The 18621-nt window shown below is 38.3% G+C and overlaps 3 protein-coding genes across 4 annotated transcripts in view; 2 read left to right on the top strand and 1 right to left on the bottom strand.

The window, feature by feature from the left end:
- Nucleotides 1-12856, top strand: part of epha6 (eph receptor A6) — a 169924-nt gene extending 157068 nt beyond the window's left edge. For both annotated transcript variants that reach the window (XM_014011500.1, XM_014011498.1), the window contains exons 10-17: nucleotides 1535-1660; nucleotides 2297-2482; nucleotides 6140-6201; nucleotides 7137-7346; nucleotides 8264-8413; nucleotides 9192-9385; nucleotides 9574-9723; nucleotides 10765-12856. In XM_014011500.1, the coding sequence (XP_013866954.1) occupies nucleotides 1535-1660; nucleotides 2297-2482; nucleotides 6140-6201; nucleotides 7137-7346; nucleotides 8264-8413; nucleotides 9192-9385; nucleotides 9574-9723; nucleotides 10765-10879 (1193 nt within the window). In that variant the 3' untranslated portion in view covers nucleotides 10880-12856. The remainder of the gene's footprint in view (nucleotides 1-1534; nucleotides 1661-2296; nucleotides 2483-6139; nucleotides 6202-7136; nucleotides 7347-8263; nucleotides 8414-9191; nucleotides 9386-9573; nucleotides 9724-10764) is intronic.
- Nucleotides 12857-13298: 442 nt separating this feature from the next.
- Nucleotides 13299-16460, top strand: LOC106519716 (ADP-ribosylation factor-like protein 6). Its single transcript, XM_014011497.1, has 9 exons — nucleotides 13299-13854; nucleotides 14025-14075; nucleotides 14174-14235; nucleotides 14308-14376; nucleotides 14465-14559; nucleotides 15304-15433; nucleotides 15773-15828; nucleotides 15932-15944; nucleotides 16141-16460. The coding sequence occupies exons 1-9, from the start codon at nucleotides 13732-13734 to the stop codon at nucleotides 16169-16171; spliced, it is 630 nt and encodes a 209-aa protein (XP_013866951.1). The 5' UTR covers nucleotides 13299-13731; the 3' UTR covers nucleotides 16172-16460.
- A 127-nt stretch (nucleotides 16461-16587) lies between these two features.
- LOC106519691 (F-box only protein 47) overlaps nucleotides 16588-18621 on the bottom strand; it is a gene marked incomplete in the record, with an annotated part of 7455 nt that continues 5421 nt past the window's right edge. The window contains 1 exon segment of the mRNA XM_014011463.1: nucleotides 16588-17031. Within this exon segment, the coding sequence (XP_013866917.1) occupies nucleotides 16931-17031 (101 nt within the window).

Genomic DNA, 18621 nt, shown 5'->3' with positions numbered 1-18621 from the left:
GTTCACCAATGTGCCTTCATGCATCAGAGACGGCTTATTGTTGTTCTTGGTTTGTTGATACTGTATTGATCCCTGAAGGAGAACAGCGTCTGTCTTCCCCTCCACCACCAATCTACCCCCTGCTCTGGAAGGTTGAGGTCAACAACAGAACAGCAGCAGCTTGTTAAAGATTCACCAACTTGCTCAAGGACACTCCAGCGGGGTGGATGGTTGAATGAGATTATGTCTTAAAACCTTGCTCCTAGTTTTTTGTGTAACCCCTTGTAAACACACCTTGTAAAACCATTTTTTTTAGTCTACAAGGAATCACAAAAAACAACCTAAAACACTGTGGCAACTATAATGGGCTTACAGCCTCATCATGATATAATATTGTATTGGTTTGTTTGGATCATGATACAATGTTTCTTTATCACAAAGTTTGTCATAATGCAATTTCGATTCGATCGAGGTGGAGCCCTAATATGATGCTGTAACACTTCCATGAAAATACACCAAATACAAAGCATCCACATGAAACTTACATGTTGGGTAGGAACTATAGATTGTGTATTCATACAAGTTCAAGTATTATGGAGTCTTGTTGATGGTAGGATGGATTGAGACTTGGATCAACAGATAGGGGCCTCGTTTTCTGTAATGAAGACGTTGTTTTGGTCGATTGTGCTGAAGAAGAAGTTGAGCTAAAAGGCAACGCTCTCAGTTTACTGGTCGGTCTGTGCTTCAACCGTCACCTATCATGCATATGACCGAAAGAAAGAGATCTTGGATGCAAGCATTTGAAATGAATGACCTTCTTAAGWAGAAATGATGGTTCTCTGCATTAAAAAGAATCAGTGGAGGCGGTTCAAACATTGGATCAGGATGCCTTCTGGATGGTGTGCATGTCCCATTCAGAGGTGTAAACCCTGAACTCATTGAAGGGATTGTGAATTGTCTCTGGACTGGGATCCCCCCAGGAGGAACTGGAGAGTGATGTCTGGGTTTCCCTCCTGGAATTGTTGCCTTGGTGACTTTAACCATGGATAAGTGGCAGAAAATAGCAATAGCAAGAACAGAATCCTCTTTGTGGGCTGACAATATGGTGGAACTAAAAGTACAAGACCACAAAGTGCWGGACAGTGTTGACCAGAYGTCAKATCAGTCCAAATATGTGACATAAAGGACAATTTCAGGTCTAATATCCAGTGAGGGATGGCTGGAGGGAAGGGTTTCTCTCACATTCAAAATGTATCTGTTTTATTGTTTCATGCAAAAGTGTCTTTTTTTTTAATTATTCTATTTTTTTATGTATACAAGATGTTTGTTGTAGTTGCTGGAGGACAGAAATGGACTAGCATTCTTTAACTTGTCCTCCGAGCTCAAAATCAGCAGCAACAAGTTRATGTGTTTCTGTATCTAAAGTCATTTGTCTCCAGACTGACCCAGTCATTGTTGCTGTTGTAACAAACTTTGATCCTCCAGGTAAAGAAAGCAAACTCTGACACATTCCACGTCTTTTTCTTTGACTTTATCTGTTGTTGTTTCTCTACAGTCCCTTTCCCAGGAATAAARACCTACGTGGACCCCGACACCTACGAGGACCCCACACAGGCCGTCCACGAGTTCACTAAAGAGATCGACCCGTGCAGGATTCGTATCGAGAGGGTGATCGGAGCCGGTACAAACACTCGCTTCCACGCACGCTCATCCAGCCGTGTTTAACTGAATCACAACGTGGGCTGAAGAGAGCTCTTTTGTCCATTTACTGTGATAACAATAGCTTTAAATGTGCCTGTGAGATGATCCACTCTCTGCTCCACTGTGAACACGAACCAGGATGACTTCCTTTCCATTTCCCAGAGTTTCACAGTCATTTTCTCACTGTACAGTGTTGGAATATWGAAGCTTTAATAGGTTTGAAGAACAAAAGAAACATGTTATAATACATTCAAGGATTTATATATACAGTGGCAGAAAAAAATGTTATGAAGTTTAACTAATCAGAGAAGTTATGATGACAATGAGAACTGCAACACTGCCCCCAGGTGGTACGCTGTGGTACCTGCTGATGCTCTAGAGATTGTTGAAGACTTTGTTCTTGTGCCATGTTGGAGTATGAAACTGTGCTCCCTGAATGGGTGACTCACATAAGTAGATTTCAACATGGAAAAAAATTATGTTTCCGTTTTTAGGTTTCATTAAAGTCAAGATTAAGGACAATTAAAGTTGATTTTATGAAACTTTTTTTGATTACTTGAGGTCAGGTTGGTCTTCTGAAATGAACGGTGKGTTTTTATTAATGTCTGCTTTCCAGGTGAGTTTGGTGAGGTGTGCAGCGGGCGCTTGAGAACTCCGGGAAAGAAGGAGATTGCGGTGGCGATAAAAACGCTGAAAGGAGGATACGTGGAGCGTCAGAGGCGGGACTTCCTGCGCGAGGCATCRATTATGGGCCAGTTTGACCACCCTAACATCATCAGGCTGGAGGGCGTGGTCACAAAAAGTAAGGCAACGCTTGCAAAAACTATAATGTTCTTTAATGCATCTTTGCATCATTGTGTGTAGCTGTTAATTATATAAGTGTCCTCATTGACACTGACTCCAGCAGCAGAAAGACATCTCTCTAATGCCACACTAATATGCCCTGATCAATCTATAAAGTAATATTACTATTTAAATGTGTGCTGAATAAGAACATATCATTCAGTAATAAATAATTCAGCGACTGAAAGTACAACACTCAGATTGGTTTTCGTCTGTGTGTACTGGATCATTTTTATTCWGCTTATGTTTTACTTTTAAGGTGTTTTCCAGAGAATAACTCCAATTTCCAGTGTACGTGCAAAATAAAMGCGTATCTGTAGCATTTAAAACTATGAACTCGCTTTGAAACACTGTTTTCAAGTCTGACGKATTTTCTTTCCTTGTTTGTTTAAGTAAAATGTAGAAAAATCATCATAATGCATCAGATGTCTTTTGTTTTATTCTGAAATGTTGAATATTTCAGCTTGACCTCATAAAGACGTTGCTCTCGTTCAGTTATTTTCTGTGTGCGTTTGTGTGTACATTTTGTAAACTTCATCTCTTTTTTTATTTTGTTTTCTGCTTTTTTGCATTTTGTTCTTTAAAAAAAACATGTAGGAGAGAGAGAGAAAAAGTGAAAGGCACAGTGTGGACTTGTTAATGAGCTGTGTTTTACAGGGCACGCCAAGCGCAACATATGGTTGTATTTACAGGAGGTGTATAAACTGAGACATCACTGTGAATATAAATGTGTCCCCCYGAAGACTTTCCTGCCCTCCTCGAATGCAGATAAAGGACAATCTTCAGCTCTGACCCTGCTGATAAAGACTCCAGTGATAAAGGTTTTAAAAGGCCAATAATGCCATTACTGAATTAAAGCTGCTAATTACTGATAATATGCACCAATAGRTTTATTGGTTTTGTTGTTTTAGCTATTATCTTTTAAATGTTTGAACGATAAAATGAAGACATGCAGTTCATCAGCAAGATTTTATGTAATTATGAACTCTGTTCTGACTGTTTTTTGAGATTTGTCATAAAACAATTCAAGCGCTTTGAAGTCCGGATCAACAAGGAGGAACCCTTTAATTTTATTAATTCTTCAGGTTTTAAACAGTTTAACTGCAGGCATAAGAAAAGAAGTTAGCTGATTCTCAAACCTGTCTTTCTAAAACACAAAAACGCAAAACACTATCCGCATGTCAAATCAAATCACATAATCAAAAGCCTTTTGTGTTTGGCAGCGGGGTATCACACCGCATTTATTCTGGGTAAACTCCCCCTGCCTGCCTGTCTGCCTGGTTTGTCTTCTTTCTTTATCTCTTCCTCCATCTGTTGTTGTTGTTCTGCAGAGACTAATTATTGAGACTATTGTGCTGTGACTGACTGCCGTACCTGCTCTGAAATAACAGGTGACACATTAGATCCTGGTAAACAGGTGTGTTTGTTTTTGCTCGGGCGTTGCGCTGCGTAACTATATATCCTTTCTAGACCCCGCTAATTAGCTCGGCAAAGACAAGCTTGATCGAATAATTTACTTTCTGTCCCGGATGGATTTGTGTAAACGTGAGTGAGCGTGGGGGGGGGCTTCAACAAGTTTTGAGGATGTGGTGACATCATTGTGCAGATTAAAATAAAAAACATGGCCGCATCTTTGGTCTCAAGCATGTTGTGGTTTAGTACAGAACATCCATTATACTTAAATATTSACAAATTTCAAAAAGAAGACATAAAATGTAAATGAAAACAGAATYCAATGACTTACAGATCTTATAAACACATTTCTTATTTACAATAGAAGATAACAAATGTGTAAAATGTAAGATAATTTTGAATTATATGGCAGCGACACATCTCAAAGGGACTGAGGCAACATTAGGAACAGTGAAGAAGACATATGCATGCTGGGTTGTTTTACATTTTTCACCACTTCCTCTTAGAATTAGCGTTGTACAATTTGGTGATATAGGTTTACGTCTTTTAGCTGTCTTTGTTTTGATTTTGTTTTAAAAAGATCAACATTTTGAAGCTTGTTTGGCTCCCTGACATGAACAGATTTTAAAGGATTACCTCATCATACAAAATGTGCGCATGCTCATTCACATCATGGAACGAGTCCTTTCCGGTGAAAACAATCACACGCTGAGCAGCCAACATGGATTGGATCAAGCAGTAAGGGATGCRTGTCTGCCAATCTGCTGGAACAATGAAATATTGTTGTTCAAGAGCCCATGTTTGCACCATCTGCTTTCTTATAATTATGTTGTGTTTTGGACAATTTTCCTATTAAAAATGCAAAATATAGGGGGGGTTAAATTAGCCAAAGGCAGTCTGAGGAAGTGACATCTTCAGTTTTCAGTATCTGTTGCCACAAAGATCAAAATTAAACACTTTCCAGTAAGTTTAACATAATGCAGTTTTTATTTAAGATTTTTAGTTTCAGCTGTTACGTGAAACAACTTCATTTCCATGTAATTTTCTGCAGGTTCGTGCACTCAAAGAACCTTTGAGAAATTTTCCCTTTYCATCACACGGTGAATAAAACTGGCTTGAGTTGGGAGTGTGTGATCCAACCGGATTTAAGAAGCGCTTTCATTTCGTCTCCCCGCAGCTCGCTTTGCWGCTCTCCAGCGGACGGGCCTGGACAGTTGCCTCGTAGCCGCAAAGCAGTCGATCAGTGGCTCCACGGGGGGTCCTCCGCACGAAAACAAAAACTTTCAGGCGGGGAAAAGACTGAGTTTAGAGCTAATGTGTTCATTTTTTTTATTCTTTGATCAGGTCCCATATGACCGGTCGAGAGTTTGAAAATGGAAAAATTGCACAGGCCTGCCGTCTTTGCCTGACATCTCAATCTGCCATCAGTTGTCTGTATCCTCTCACTCTATACTTTTCTCTGATTTAAATGGAAAACACTTTCTCGCTGCGTTTTACAGTTTGTTAGCGTACACTTGATGTTTCACCTACATAAATACATTTAAATTACAGCACAGRTGTCAAACTCAAGGCCTGCAGGCCAAATCTGGCCCTCGTTAACATTTTGTCTGTCCCTAAAAGTTATACATTAATAGTGGAATATTTTTATGGTTTCTCTTTTTGTCATATGCCGTTGGAAGTTTTCAATAATCTTTGATTTTGCTGTTCTTTTTATTTATTTTTATGTCAATAATTGGATTTTTAGTGAGGTTTTTTGTTTTAATGACTGATTTACTGACTTGTGATATAATTATTTAAATAACTGTTGATGGAGAGTAAAGCATTGGACATGAATGCTAACAATATGTCTTTTTAAATTTAATATATGTTATTATTTCATTAAGTTATGCATGTTCTAATGCTACATAAAACATATTTGGAAAAAGGTAATTTGTATTTTTTAAAGTTAAATTGTTATATAAGATTTCTTCAATAAATGGTGACTRAAACTGACCCTCAGATTGGACCAAGCCCCCTGAATTAAAGGGTTGTTTAGGTTTGTTTATGTGAAATGAGGTTTCCAGTATACAGTTTAATCTAAAATACCAAGTTTTATTCTTTGGTTTCCACCTCTGACTCTGGACTCTAACCGAGTAAATTTCCACTGACATTAAAATCATCTTGGAGGCATAAAAATACGTGTTTTTGTCTTGTGTGACTGCAGGCCGGCCCGTGATGATCGTGGTGGAGTACATGGAAAATGGATCGCTGGACTCGTTCCTGAGAGTGAGTGTTTAAGCAAACGTAGAACTGCAGCGTGATAATGTATCCTCATGAGTGTGGCCGCCATCATAAATAATGTTCAGCTCGCTGATGTGTCTTTGTGCTCAGATCATTGCAACACTTTGCATGCAGATAAAAATCCTCACTTACTTTGGTGACTTATGATTTGTGTGAATTATGGAATATATTAGGCGTAGCACATTGTCTTGTCATTTTAGTGCCACCATAATTCTGAACTAACAATTTTCTCACAATATACTTTGTATTTTATGYTTTGCTGCGAGTGTCTTTGCTTTGTTTCCTTCTTTTTCACTGTGTTTATCATTTTTTTCCTCTCCATTTATCATGTTTGTGTAGATTCTTRGTCATCTGACTGGGACATTTCAAAACCTCAGACTTTTCTCCCCCTTTTAAAGGAGGTTATTATGCAAAATCGACTTTTCTGAGCTTTAGATCATGTTTTAATGTTATTCCCTCATCAAAGGCATGTCCAGAGAATCCACCCCCCCCCCTTTTTTTTTTTTTTTTTTACTCATTCATTGTTTTAGAAATCCTTACTGGTACAAAGCACCGCCTATTTACACAAAGTAGTCTGCAGTTGAGCTCCCACCCCTCAGAGCACGGGAAAATACATATACCACCCCACCCACCTCTCTTTAAAAGGTGACTGGACTTCTTTTTGTGATGCTTTGCTACTCATCCAGATTTTCAAGCTGAACTCACATGCAGTTCTCTCCCTTTTCTCCCTCCTGCCGTATTGTTGGGTTCTTTTAGTCCACACGATTTGGTCATTTGCCTGAAYATTCACACCAGAGTCAAACCAACTGAGAGTTAGATTTATGCCTGCTGAGTCTGGGTCTGAACAGTGTGTCGGTTGTATTTTTGCTTCTTTTCTGTCTTTTTATTTTTTTTTCTCTGTCTCTGATTGTTCGTGGCAGCAACACGATGGTCACTTCACAGTCATCCAGCTGGTTGGCATGCTGCGTGGCATCGCCTCGGGCATGAAGTATCTGTCAGACATGGGTTACRTTCACCGGGACCTGGCAGCTCGTAACACCCTGGTCAACAGTAACCTGGTGTGTAAAGTGTCAGACTTCGGCCTGTCACGAGTGCTGGAGGACGATCCGGAGGCTGCTTACACCACAACGGTACCTAGCGTCCCAAAAAACTAAAACACAAGCAGCTGTTGATGACTTTTTTTATAGAGGTAGCAGCTGTGGCTAAATGTTAGTTTGTTTTTTTCTAGCAGCAGTTATGTCTTATGAATGCTACCTTTAAACACTTTCTCCCAGTTTCCAGTTCAATGAAAAATAACGTTTTTTAATAAGGACAAACATCTAATTTTGTGCAATTGAAACTTGAGCCATTTAAAGCCATCTCCTTCTTTTCTAACTTTGGCTCTAAGGCCAGCAAATGATACTGTTGTCTTACTTTCAAACTGCCAAAAAAACAAATAATAAAAATTCTTATYATGGCTGAAAAGTAAGCAAACAGTAACCTTCATTCCCTGGCTTGTATGGAGGGTTTTATGTGAAGGAAATGATGTGTTTAAGGCTCAGATTTAAACTTTCGGCTCCAAAGAGCGGTGGTTAAAAACGGAGATTTGTTGAAAAAATATTTAGAAATGCAGAACTGTTTATGGCTGGAAATATTCCTAAAACATTTACAAACTGAGCACATTTTTTCCAAAAAGATTTGTTAAACATACAGTATGTGTCACAGTTRCATTCGACACTGATCCTGTTTAAATCAAAGCTGGAAGTAAAACCTTTTATAGAGTTTTATGTCTCCAACAAGTCAAAAACAAAAGGTTTTCTGTTTGTTTAAAACACTGATCTGAATAAATATGTCTGACATAAAGATCAGTTTATTTTAGGGGTAACTGAGAGCGAGATGAAGCTTAAAAAGGATACAAACTGGTGCAGTTTTAATAAAATTGTGAAAAACAAGTAATTTTCTGATGTCTTCACCACACAAACGTAACAGATGTAATGATCACACAAGCTTTTGTTTCTGCTCCTGAGCAGCTGCCTGATTTTTGTTTCATATGTTTGTGTCTGTTAAGGGTGGTAAGATCCCCATCCGATGGACAGCTCCTGAAGCCATCGCCTACAGAAAATTTTCCTCGGCCAGCGACGCCTGGAGCTACGGCATAGTCATGTGGGAGATCATGTCTTATGGAGAACGGCCTTATTGGGAGATGTCCAATCAGGATGTGAGTATTATGCTGCATGATTTTTTTTTTTTTTTTTTTTTTTTTTGCATGTTGTTTGGCATATTTTCTATTCTCGGCATCAGATTAGATGAATCCTGATTGTAAAAATATTACTGTTTACTTTATATTTGCTAGAAATAGTTTTTTTTTTCCTTTTCAAGCAGAAGCTAAATTTAAAATATCAATGATATCCGTATGAACGTTGTTACCCTTTAACAGTATGTGACTGTTAACTTTCAGCAAAAGTCTACCTCTGAAAGGAAAGAGGCTAAGAACAGAATTACTACGAAAAGAGTGGAAAAAAAGATGAGTAAGATAAAATGAAGGTACAGCAGAGGTCAGGGATTCAGAGGACTTCAGAGGGTCTAGTCGAAGAGGAGTTTAAAGCCGGGGATCAGTGTGGCTGAGCGACCCACTGATCCCCCGACTGCGGTCAGGGATTGGAGGGACCACTGTGGAAGCAGATCCATCCCTCTCTCTGCTGAGTGTGAAAGCTCCACRGTAATCCCTTCAACCCCATACGCACGGACTCGCACACGTCCGTACACGAACGCTCCGCGCTGTCATTAAGGTCTCGGGGTTTGAGATGGATTTGCTCTGTTTGGGAATTGCTTAGAAGTGCTTTCCGAGCCACAAAACCGTGCCTCGCATCCATCGCTTTGTGGTCACTCCCTGCTGCGCGCAGAGAAACATGCAGATACTCTAAAGTAAAGTCACTAAGTTTCCAACCAAAATGGATTTTTTTTTAACTCTCTGTCGCATCCACTTACGTCTGCAGGTGATTCTGTCCATCGAGGAGGGCTATCGGCTGCCTGCACCGATGGGCTGCCCCGTGGCCCTGCACCAGCTGATGCTGCACTGCTGGCAGAAAGAGAGGAACCATCGACCAAAATTCACAGATATCGTTACCTTCTTGGACAAACTCATTCGTAACCCAGGCAGCCTGTTGCCACTGGTAGAGGACCTCCAGAGGTACAGTACTGAAGAGTATCTGTTAGTGTCTGTATTTTTTTAAGCATCTCTAGAAGTATATTCACCTGTAGAATTAGAGTTCTTTAGAGAACAGTTCTCAAATGATTTCAAAATATTCAAACTATTTTRGAGAATAATTATAATTAAAATAAAYTGAACTTCTCGTTTTTGTTTTTTTATTAAATCAGTCTTCCAGAATCTCCAGGGGAGGAGATGGACTACCCAATGTTCATCTCTGTTGGCGACTGGCTGGATTCCATCAAAATGAGTCAGTACAAGAGCAATTTCATGGCAGCAGGCTTCAGCACATTGGATTCTGTGGCCAGGATGAGTATTGAGTGAGTCAAGCTGTTTAACATAATCGTTACTTGATGACAGGAAACTAAACAGAAGCTTGCAAACACACACTGAGACCTAGAACCTGTTTGGTCTGTATTAACAGCTAAAGGTCAGATGTAGGTATTAAACACAGACCAAGGTGAACGATTTTTAACCATAATGGAAAAAAAATGTTCAGATTAGCTTGAAAAATTGATGTTTGGAAACACAAATATGACTATAACTCAACTAGTAACTTAAAGTAGGCATATCCTGCTTTTAAATCCTTTCTTTTCACAATTAAATCATTCAGTTGGGGTCTTTATGAAGTGAAATTACTATACTTTAGTTTGAATTCCTCCTTATTCTAGCTTTACCAGCCCCTCTTTTACATCTTTTCCAATAAATATCTCAAAGTGCTTGTTTTGATATGGTTCCTTTAAGACGCTACAAGCCCYGCCCCSCTCCGGCTTCCGTGTCGGTCCACTCCGGTTTGAGAGAGGCAGGGGGGTTACGTTTTCTAGCAATGCAGAAACATTTTATTTACAATTTAATTAAAAGATGTCAGCAACAGTCTTACATGTTGGAGCCAGAGTCTGACCCAGAATGAGAGGAGAGTTGAGACGAGGAAATTTTGGTTTGTAGGTCCAGACCTTATTTGGTAATTCCATCGCAGATAATTTGACGTAAGAAAACGTTATGAAAATTAACTGAACGGGCTGAAAATTTTGACCTAAACAGAATATAAAGATATCTTTGCAGCACCAGAAGAAACTAARTTCAACTTTTATGCATTAGTAGAGCCTCCAAGTCTATAAMAAAATGTATTTAACAGCTAAAAAAAGTGGATTTTGCRTATGTCCCCTAAGTAATGTTTGGATATAAAACTGACTGACCTTTGTAGTCATCCTTATTCAGCCTTATTCAATATGACTGCCACAATACTACACAAATATGGCTTTAACTCAACTTGTAACCTGATTTAATAATAGTGTTTTTTGTTTATTTTTTTATTTATTTTTTTGTATTTTTCTGCACTTGTGTTTCACCTCTCGGCCTAGAGATGTGAGGCGTATTGGCGTGGAGCTGATCGGCCACCAGAGGCGGATCGTCAGCAGCATACAGACCCTTCAGTTTCAGCTTTTGCACGAACAGGAGAAGGGTTTCCATGTATGAGGGCTCCCATAGACACAGCCTGGGATGGACAGGTCGACGGAGCAAGAGGAAGTGAAGTCTAACCCACGAGAGGACGAGTCTAAAGCCTTGTGACTGAGTCTGAACCTGAAGCCCTCATGCAGGAGGTCTTTGGACACGATACTACAGCAGACCTTCCTGGTCACTTACTCTTCCCATAAGACCTTTTTTCTACTGAACAGTGCTTATTATGCCTGGTTCTACCAGACCCYTACAGCCTGACTGTACAGACTGGCCCAGGCCCTCCTTTAAGGGAATGTAATGCCTTGTTGCAACAGCGGCCCTTTGTGTGTGGAGCAACAATATCTTAGAAATGTAGATTTGCAAATGTAATCTACTAAATCTTTTGGATTTGTTTTTCTTTTCTTGCTCATGTAGCTGCTAACGGGTGTGCAATCTTTCTGTTTTAGTTCTTTGAAAAAAAAGCAACACTTAATATTTTTTAATTTTAGAGTTTGATCATTTATTCTAAAGGTTTATTGAAATTTACTTTATAGTCAACTGCTCTCCAGAAGAAGAGAAAAAAAATCCGGTACACTTAATACTTGAAGAAAGAAACGAGAAGCAAGTTATGAAGATGTGTTGAATGTTAAAAAGTGTATAGACGATTAATAGGAGTTATTATAATGTTCTAATATAAATATATGTGCAGTCCTGTTTGTGAAAGCCCTAGTAAATTTGGAAATTATTTAAATATTTTATTTATTTAAAGGTTTTATTTGAACTATAAAGCAGCAATACAGAATTATGCAGTCACCTCAGTATCTCAGATAGAGATGAAGAATTGTAAAATGGGTCAGATGCTCAGCTTTCAGAACTTTGTCGCTTTGAAGAAGAAAAAAAAGGCACCACAGAAGTGACAGTTTTGAGCAAATCTTTTCTCCAGTGTTGTGTGATCAACATGATTGTTCATGAAATTTATTTTTGATTGTGAATGCATGAATATGCTTTGATCTAACCCATTCCATTATACCTCTGGCTGTCCGTTCTGGGTTGTTTCCTGCTGGAAGGTGAACGTTCCTCTCCAGTCTTTTGCAGCTTCAACAGGTTTTCTTCTAGGATTGCCTTTTGTTTGGCTCCATCCATCTTCTCATCACCTCTGACCAGCTTTCCTTGTGTCTTCTCCTCTTTTCCAAAAACACCAGAGACAAGACAACTYGTCTTAGTAGGTTTGCAGTTGTCATCTTTCCACTTTCGGATCATGGATTGGACRGCGGGTCAGTGAGATGTTCAAAGCGTTGGATATTGTTTTATAAGCTAACCCTGCTTTGAACTTCACAACTTTTATCTCTGACCTTTCTGGTGTGCGGTTGTGTTGTTGCACTGTAGAGTTGTCAAAGCAGGAAAAGAGAGGGAAGCAACACAAACGGCACCATAACAACTCATCACGTGTCGTTTTAACATCAGCAAAAACAAACACCTGCACCGACGCACACACACACATACACACACGCTGAATGCCTTACAGTCTGCCATGCAAGGAAAAAACAACTTTATATTAGTCCACAGGTTTTAGCGCAGTCACAGGACCTAGCCATTTGTTTGAATCGTATGAAAGTGACCACCTGCGTCCACCCATTGTTTTTATAACTCACTAACCGGACCTGGAGCTCTGTGCCTTCCGGTCACAGCGCAGTCATGCATCAGGCCTGCAGGAGCGGGGACAGGTAAACGCGCACACATTACGGATAGATTTTTTGCGCACACACGCTCTCACAGTTGCCACCCCTCTACAGAACCCTGAGATGATCAGATGCTGTTTGTTTAGCATGTTCTACTGCTGAGCAATGTTAGAACGTTCTTTTGTACAAAGTACAAGTATACCTATAATTCTTGTATTTTATTTTTCTATGATTTCCAAAGAGATGTCGTAGATCTTGCACACTGTAAGAGGCAGTTACAGCGAATATTTATTTGCAAATAAAGACGAACAGTTCTGGTGGTTGACTGCTCATGCAATTTTGTCATCATTTTGTTTTTTTTTTAATGTGAAAAAGAGTCTAAAACTGGCAGGAATGTCAGCAGGTGATATGCATTCCTTTAGAGTAAAGCTCTGATTTAAAAATATACATTTTAAATCATACAACTGAATTCCAATGTTTTAATTTGTCTGGTAYACAAATGATTGTCAGATGTGACCAACTTTTATCACTTTTCAACCTGATTATTTAATCATGAAACCTTTAATTTTACAGACGACCAATAGGTGGAGCTGTTGGACCAGTCATCAGGTTCAAAACATATGAGATACTCTGAAATCATGAAGAGAATTTAATGAGTTATTTTTATTTCTACTGCTAAAATTTGCCTGCTGAGTATCGTTATCACCTTTACATATTTTATCAGTATGCTTACATTTACATTGCTCCGATTTGTTGCTGTAAAAACTCGTGTTAATCCGACCTCTGAACTGTTCCTGCTGCTTGGATTTGCATTTTTCACCAAATGAGCCAAAGCATATTGTGAAGCTTACACAGACTCCATGTGGATTCATGTTTGAGGACAGCAGAGGTGGTGAAAGATAAGCTGCTGCTGTTAAGTACTATGTTCCTTCAACAGATTTGAAGCACAGGGCGGCCCTTCAGAGTGTAATAAATCAAATGCTTCGGATGGGGGGCCTGGAATGCTCCGTATGAGCAGGTCACTGGGTGGTTCACTGGACTTAATTCGCCCTAATAGGATTACCTGTCCCAAGCTGGGATGGCCAGGCAGCACCTCATCTATTAACAGCATGCACAGTGAATATTTCACCACTAATGTTGGGTTTCATTAGAATCTGTGAATGCATGACGTTTGATTACCAGTAATCAGACCCTCTATGGGGTCTGAGTGAAATGGGGCTTCTGGATAAACTCTCAGGCTGGCTCAATCTGAAGAAGAAAGAAGTCAACGTTTTGTGTTTGGGGCTGGACAACAGCGGGAAAACGACCATCATCAACCAGCTCAAGCCATCGAATGTAAGTTTTATGACACTGAGGATAAACTGTGGCTGTTGTTGGATAAACTACAGTGGGCTTCATGTTTGCAGTCCTGTGAATCACTTCTAATGCCATTTTAATATCTGTTGGCGTGCAAACTGCAAAAAGGGCCTGGCAACATCTTTATTTCACTGCGATTTTGTTTTCAGCATCCAAATCATTTAGGGCCGCTGTCAGCAGAGTGGAAACATGTTTGTCAGGTAAAACCTTTATTATAATAATCTTTTATTAGCTTCTTGATGACATACTTTGGCTTTTRCTTRTGTGTTTTTRTGTGTTTGCATGTGTGTGTGTGCAGACAAAGGCACAAGATATAGTCCCAACGATTGGCTTCAACATCGAAAAGTTCAGGAGTTCAAGGTAAAGTTAAATAAGCTTTAATACCAAACTCAAGCTAGTTAATAATAATATTAAATATAATGTTTTTTGCAGCCTGTCATTTACAGTCTTYGATATGTCTGGTCAAAGCAGATACAGGAGCCTGTGGGAACATTACTACAAGTAGGAGACATAAACAAACACTACACACCTATAATGTGTAAAGTCTTTATAATAATCATGTTTGTTTTTGTTGTTTTGTTTTCTGCAGGGAAAGCCATGCCATTATATTTGTTATAGACAGCAGTGACCAACTGAGAATGGTTGTTGCTAAAGAGGAGCTGGATACTCTTCTCAACCATGAAGGTAGAAAAAACACAATTCTTCACTTTTCTTCACATTGACACAAACTTATTAAGAATATATGGAAAAGTATTGACCTTTTTACAGCTGCTAATGCACATGTGTAAAACTGGGCACCACCCTGCTAAATACAAATTCACCTGATTTTTAATTGACTTTTACACACAAGAATACCAAAATACTAACTTTGAGCATGGAGCATTAAAAACTGGAAAAAAAAGGTCAAGTGTGAAAACAGACTTTAAATTGTGATTTTGAAAATAAAGTTAGGATTCTGAGAAAAATCGTCTGATGTTGAAGTTATACGAAGTTATTCAGAGAATATCTGAACTCTGACATTTTAAGTATTCTAAAATAAAGTTAAAAAGTCCAAAAAAATTGTTGGGATTTTGAAATTAGTCAGAATTCTAACTTTTGTTTCTGAGATTAAAATGAGAAGTTTGAGCGTAATCTCAGAACGCTTAGATAAAATTTTAACTAATAAGAGTTGTTGTTTTTTTGTTTTTGTTTTCCAGTATGGCCCTTATCCTGTTCCATACTTAAGCATTCTTCTCAATTTACAGTTAAACTGCTAGGCTGAAACTTTAAAAAAATATTAAATGTATTTAAATCAGCACAATTATCAGCTTTGATCAAGTGAAACAATATTTTTGCCCWAATCTGTGAGTGTTCTGTTACCAAACTTTCTTATAGCCCACAGATAAGTTAGTTTCTGTCTTGTCATCTTGTTCACGTCTTTCTTTTTAGATATCCACAATAAAAAGATGCCAGTATTATTATTTGCTAACAAGATGGACCTGCGGGACGCAGTGTCTTCTGTCAAGGTCTCGCAGATGTTGCGTTTGGAGAACATCAAAGACAAACCCTGGCACATCTGGTAAATGAATCCATCACATCTGGTTTCACCCTGATAAAGCATCAGTAACCTTTAGTTTCAAGGAATTAAATTCAAACAGAACTAATTGACCTCTGGATGTCTTCAAGTCTTAAAGCATGTTTACTGTGTGTGGATTTYAAGTCTGCTTCACTGATTTTTCCAYGTCTCGGGAGGCAAATCCCTGGCTCTTTYCCAAATGTTTTTTTTTACTCGTTAGGCAGATGGAAACTTTATGGATTAAGAGCTTGACAGCTTTAAACAGTCAGGGTTTAAGAAAAGTCATCAGAAAATGATTGTAGTGCAAAAACGTTGATGAAACGCATGTTTTGTTTTTTTAAGTGCCAGCAACGCCATCAAAGGAGAAGGTCTGCAGGAAGGGATGGACTGGCTGCAAGGTAACGTTACAAATCATGCAGGGATAAGAAAGAAAATCAGATTCAGTGTTTAGTTTTTATCTTGTAACCAACTCACAAGGTGTTTTGTTTTTCATACCAACAGATCAAATTCTACAGTAAGTACATTTACAACTATCCACATTACAGGGTTTAGTTTTTTTTTTTGTTTTGTTTTGTTTCAATTTTGTGTCCTGTGAAACGTTTCCACCCAAAAATTCTTTTTCACCATTTTATTTTTAAAYGTTGCAGTCAACTACTTCCTGTGACAGACACTGGGTAGATAATATGAACAATGTTTTTTCTTTCTGCCAGATCGTATCAAAACGAWGAAGTGAAGGCATGACCGCGGACAGTCGGATGTGAAAACTCTCCAGCATGTATTCATCACTTTTGATGATGTAGGCCTTAAGTTTCGATGTCAAATAGCCTAGCTCTTATTTTTGTGCTACTTTTAAAACTTCCATGTGGAGCAGCTTTAACAAAATATGATTTTAAGCACTCCCAAAAACCCAAATGTGTATGTCTAAATATGCATAGCATATTCACTTGTTCCTGCACACAGTAACGTTTAAATATTTTTGTGGCTGTTTTTTATTATTATTTTATTTGATGCACTAAACACTTTTTAAAAAGGTGTCAATGCTGCATTTCCATCTGACTGGAAATTATTAAAAGCCTGTTTGTTGAATGGATGCAATTTCTTTTAGATAACATTAAAACACAAAATAATGAAACCTCAATGTTCCAAGGTTATAAAATGTTTATTCAAATATCCAAAAGCTTTAACAGGAGTGCTTACATAAACAAAATAAATATATCATCAAAAAGTTTTACACAATAAATAAAAATAAATATTAAATATGGTTTATAAAAGTTAACACGAGGAACCAGACAGTAAAATGCTAACACAAAGTGATTTATAAATAACAATACWGTTTAAAACACTTAAATATCTGTTTTCAAAAGGTCTCACTTTTTAAAGATGAATGTTAAAACATGTCTTCTTTTTGTTCTTAAACTGCTTTAAACTCACATCCAACACCTTCAGTGTTGACACCAGTTACTCAACTCCAGGTTTTGCTGCTTTCGATCAGCGTAGTTCCTATTTGAGGAGCATGTGGAGGAAAATGGTGTGGAAGCGAACGTTGGATTCCAGGAGGACGGACAGTGTCTGTAAAAACTGCCCRTCTTCAAAGTGGTCTCCTAGAAAGAGAAAAAAGTGTTACTGACTTTTGAAACTGCTTTGCTGCCATCGAAGGTTTCTSTACAGGGTTCTAAAAAGTATGCACACACAAGAAACGTTTCTGAAAAACAGAAAACCTCACTGATGTGATAAAAATATGAGATTTAGTTTCTTTAGTGGACTGATGCAAGTAAAGTGACAGGACAGTTTAAAATCCCTGCTTTCCACTTTGCTTTTCAACATCCACTCACTATAACCTGTTATCTAATATCAGTGTGTAGAACTGTTTGATTTATTCAGACTAATAAATGCATGCCAAACAGACCCTCCTGTTGTACTACCAGATATTAGCATGTCTGCAGTAAAAAAAAAAAAAAAGGTTGGATTTAGTTGGAGACAAATCAAGGTCTGCTGCAGGCAGGCGCCACGTCTGACTCAAAAACAGTAACACTTGAATAAAAGTACAAGCATTATATAAAAGTCTACTCTAAGAATATTACTTGAGTAAAAGTCTTAAAGTATCTGACATGTACTGTACTGAAGTATCAAAAGTAAATTTCTGATATAAAATGTACTTAACTATTCAAAGTAAAAGTGAGCCAGTAGACTTTCCAAAATGACATTTATTGGGAGATGATTTCACCAAAAATCTTTTTCTAAAGGCTATAATATTTATACTCCTCATCCAATAACAATTAAATTCACTCCATCTTGTAAGCACCAAATATCTGGATGAAAACAAGACTTCATAAATAGAAGTTAGGGCTGGGCGATTATTTGATCGTGATTGAACGAGAAAATTTTCGGGTCGATTACAGTGATCAGCTGTGAGCCTCTTTACTCCATCAAACATGGTGGAAATGTGTGTGACAACAGCCAATCAGAATCCACCTTCTGCTGCTCCACTTTTATTTATAAGTTGTTAAAGATGTGCGAACAGAATCGTGGAATTGACCAAACATAATGTAATCCAGTATTTTAAAAAACCACTGAATCTCACTGATTCGCTTATTTGGGCGAGTTTCTGCCGCGCCCTGTACCTGCTTCACCCTCCCACGAGAGAGGAAAAAAGAAAAGTGAGCCACAATGCACTGTGAAACAGACTCACTAAATCAGAAACGTCCTCCAAAAATATGAAGTTTATGGTAACGTTTAGGACAGAACAATGTCTCAGCAGTTCTTTATTTATCTGAAGAAGAACTTTTCTGCAAATTTTGTCGGCACACTTTGGGCTGGATGTGTAAGAAAACGTGCGAAGGCCACTTCTTGTCTGAGTCGCATCACAAACAGCGAGCTGAGAGACACCCTGCAAACTCCTGAACACTCAGAAGTAAGGTGGGAGTTTATCCAAGATTTTGTTGTGTGCAGAATCAAATATCACTTTAGAAAAAATAAAAAAGCTTTGTCAGTTGTTCGATAAAGAACTATAAGCAGAAGTGGGTGTGGGGGCTTCCTTAAAAACAGAAGTAAATAAGATTAGATCCTATTCAATAGGCAAGTGTGCACAAATTAAATAAAAAAAACGTTGCTCTTTGTAGGTTTATGTTTCTTTATAGCATAATAAATGTGAAATTCAATTCTAAAACTTATATTTTACAAAAGGATAACTT

Source organism: Austrofundulus limnaeus, unplaced genomic scaffold, assembly GCF_001266775.1.
Source record: "Austrofundulus limnaeus strain Quisiro unplaced genomic scaffold, Austrofundulus_limnaeus-1.0 Scaffold81, whole genome shotgun sequence".
Classification (NCBI taxonomy): domain Eukaryota; kingdom Metazoa; phylum Chordata; class Actinopteri; order Cyprinodontiformes; family Rivulidae; genus Austrofundulus; species Austrofundulus limnaeus.
The sequence above is the reverse complement of the archived record's forward strand: the minus strand, read 5'-3'. Positions and strand labels throughout refer to the sequence as shown.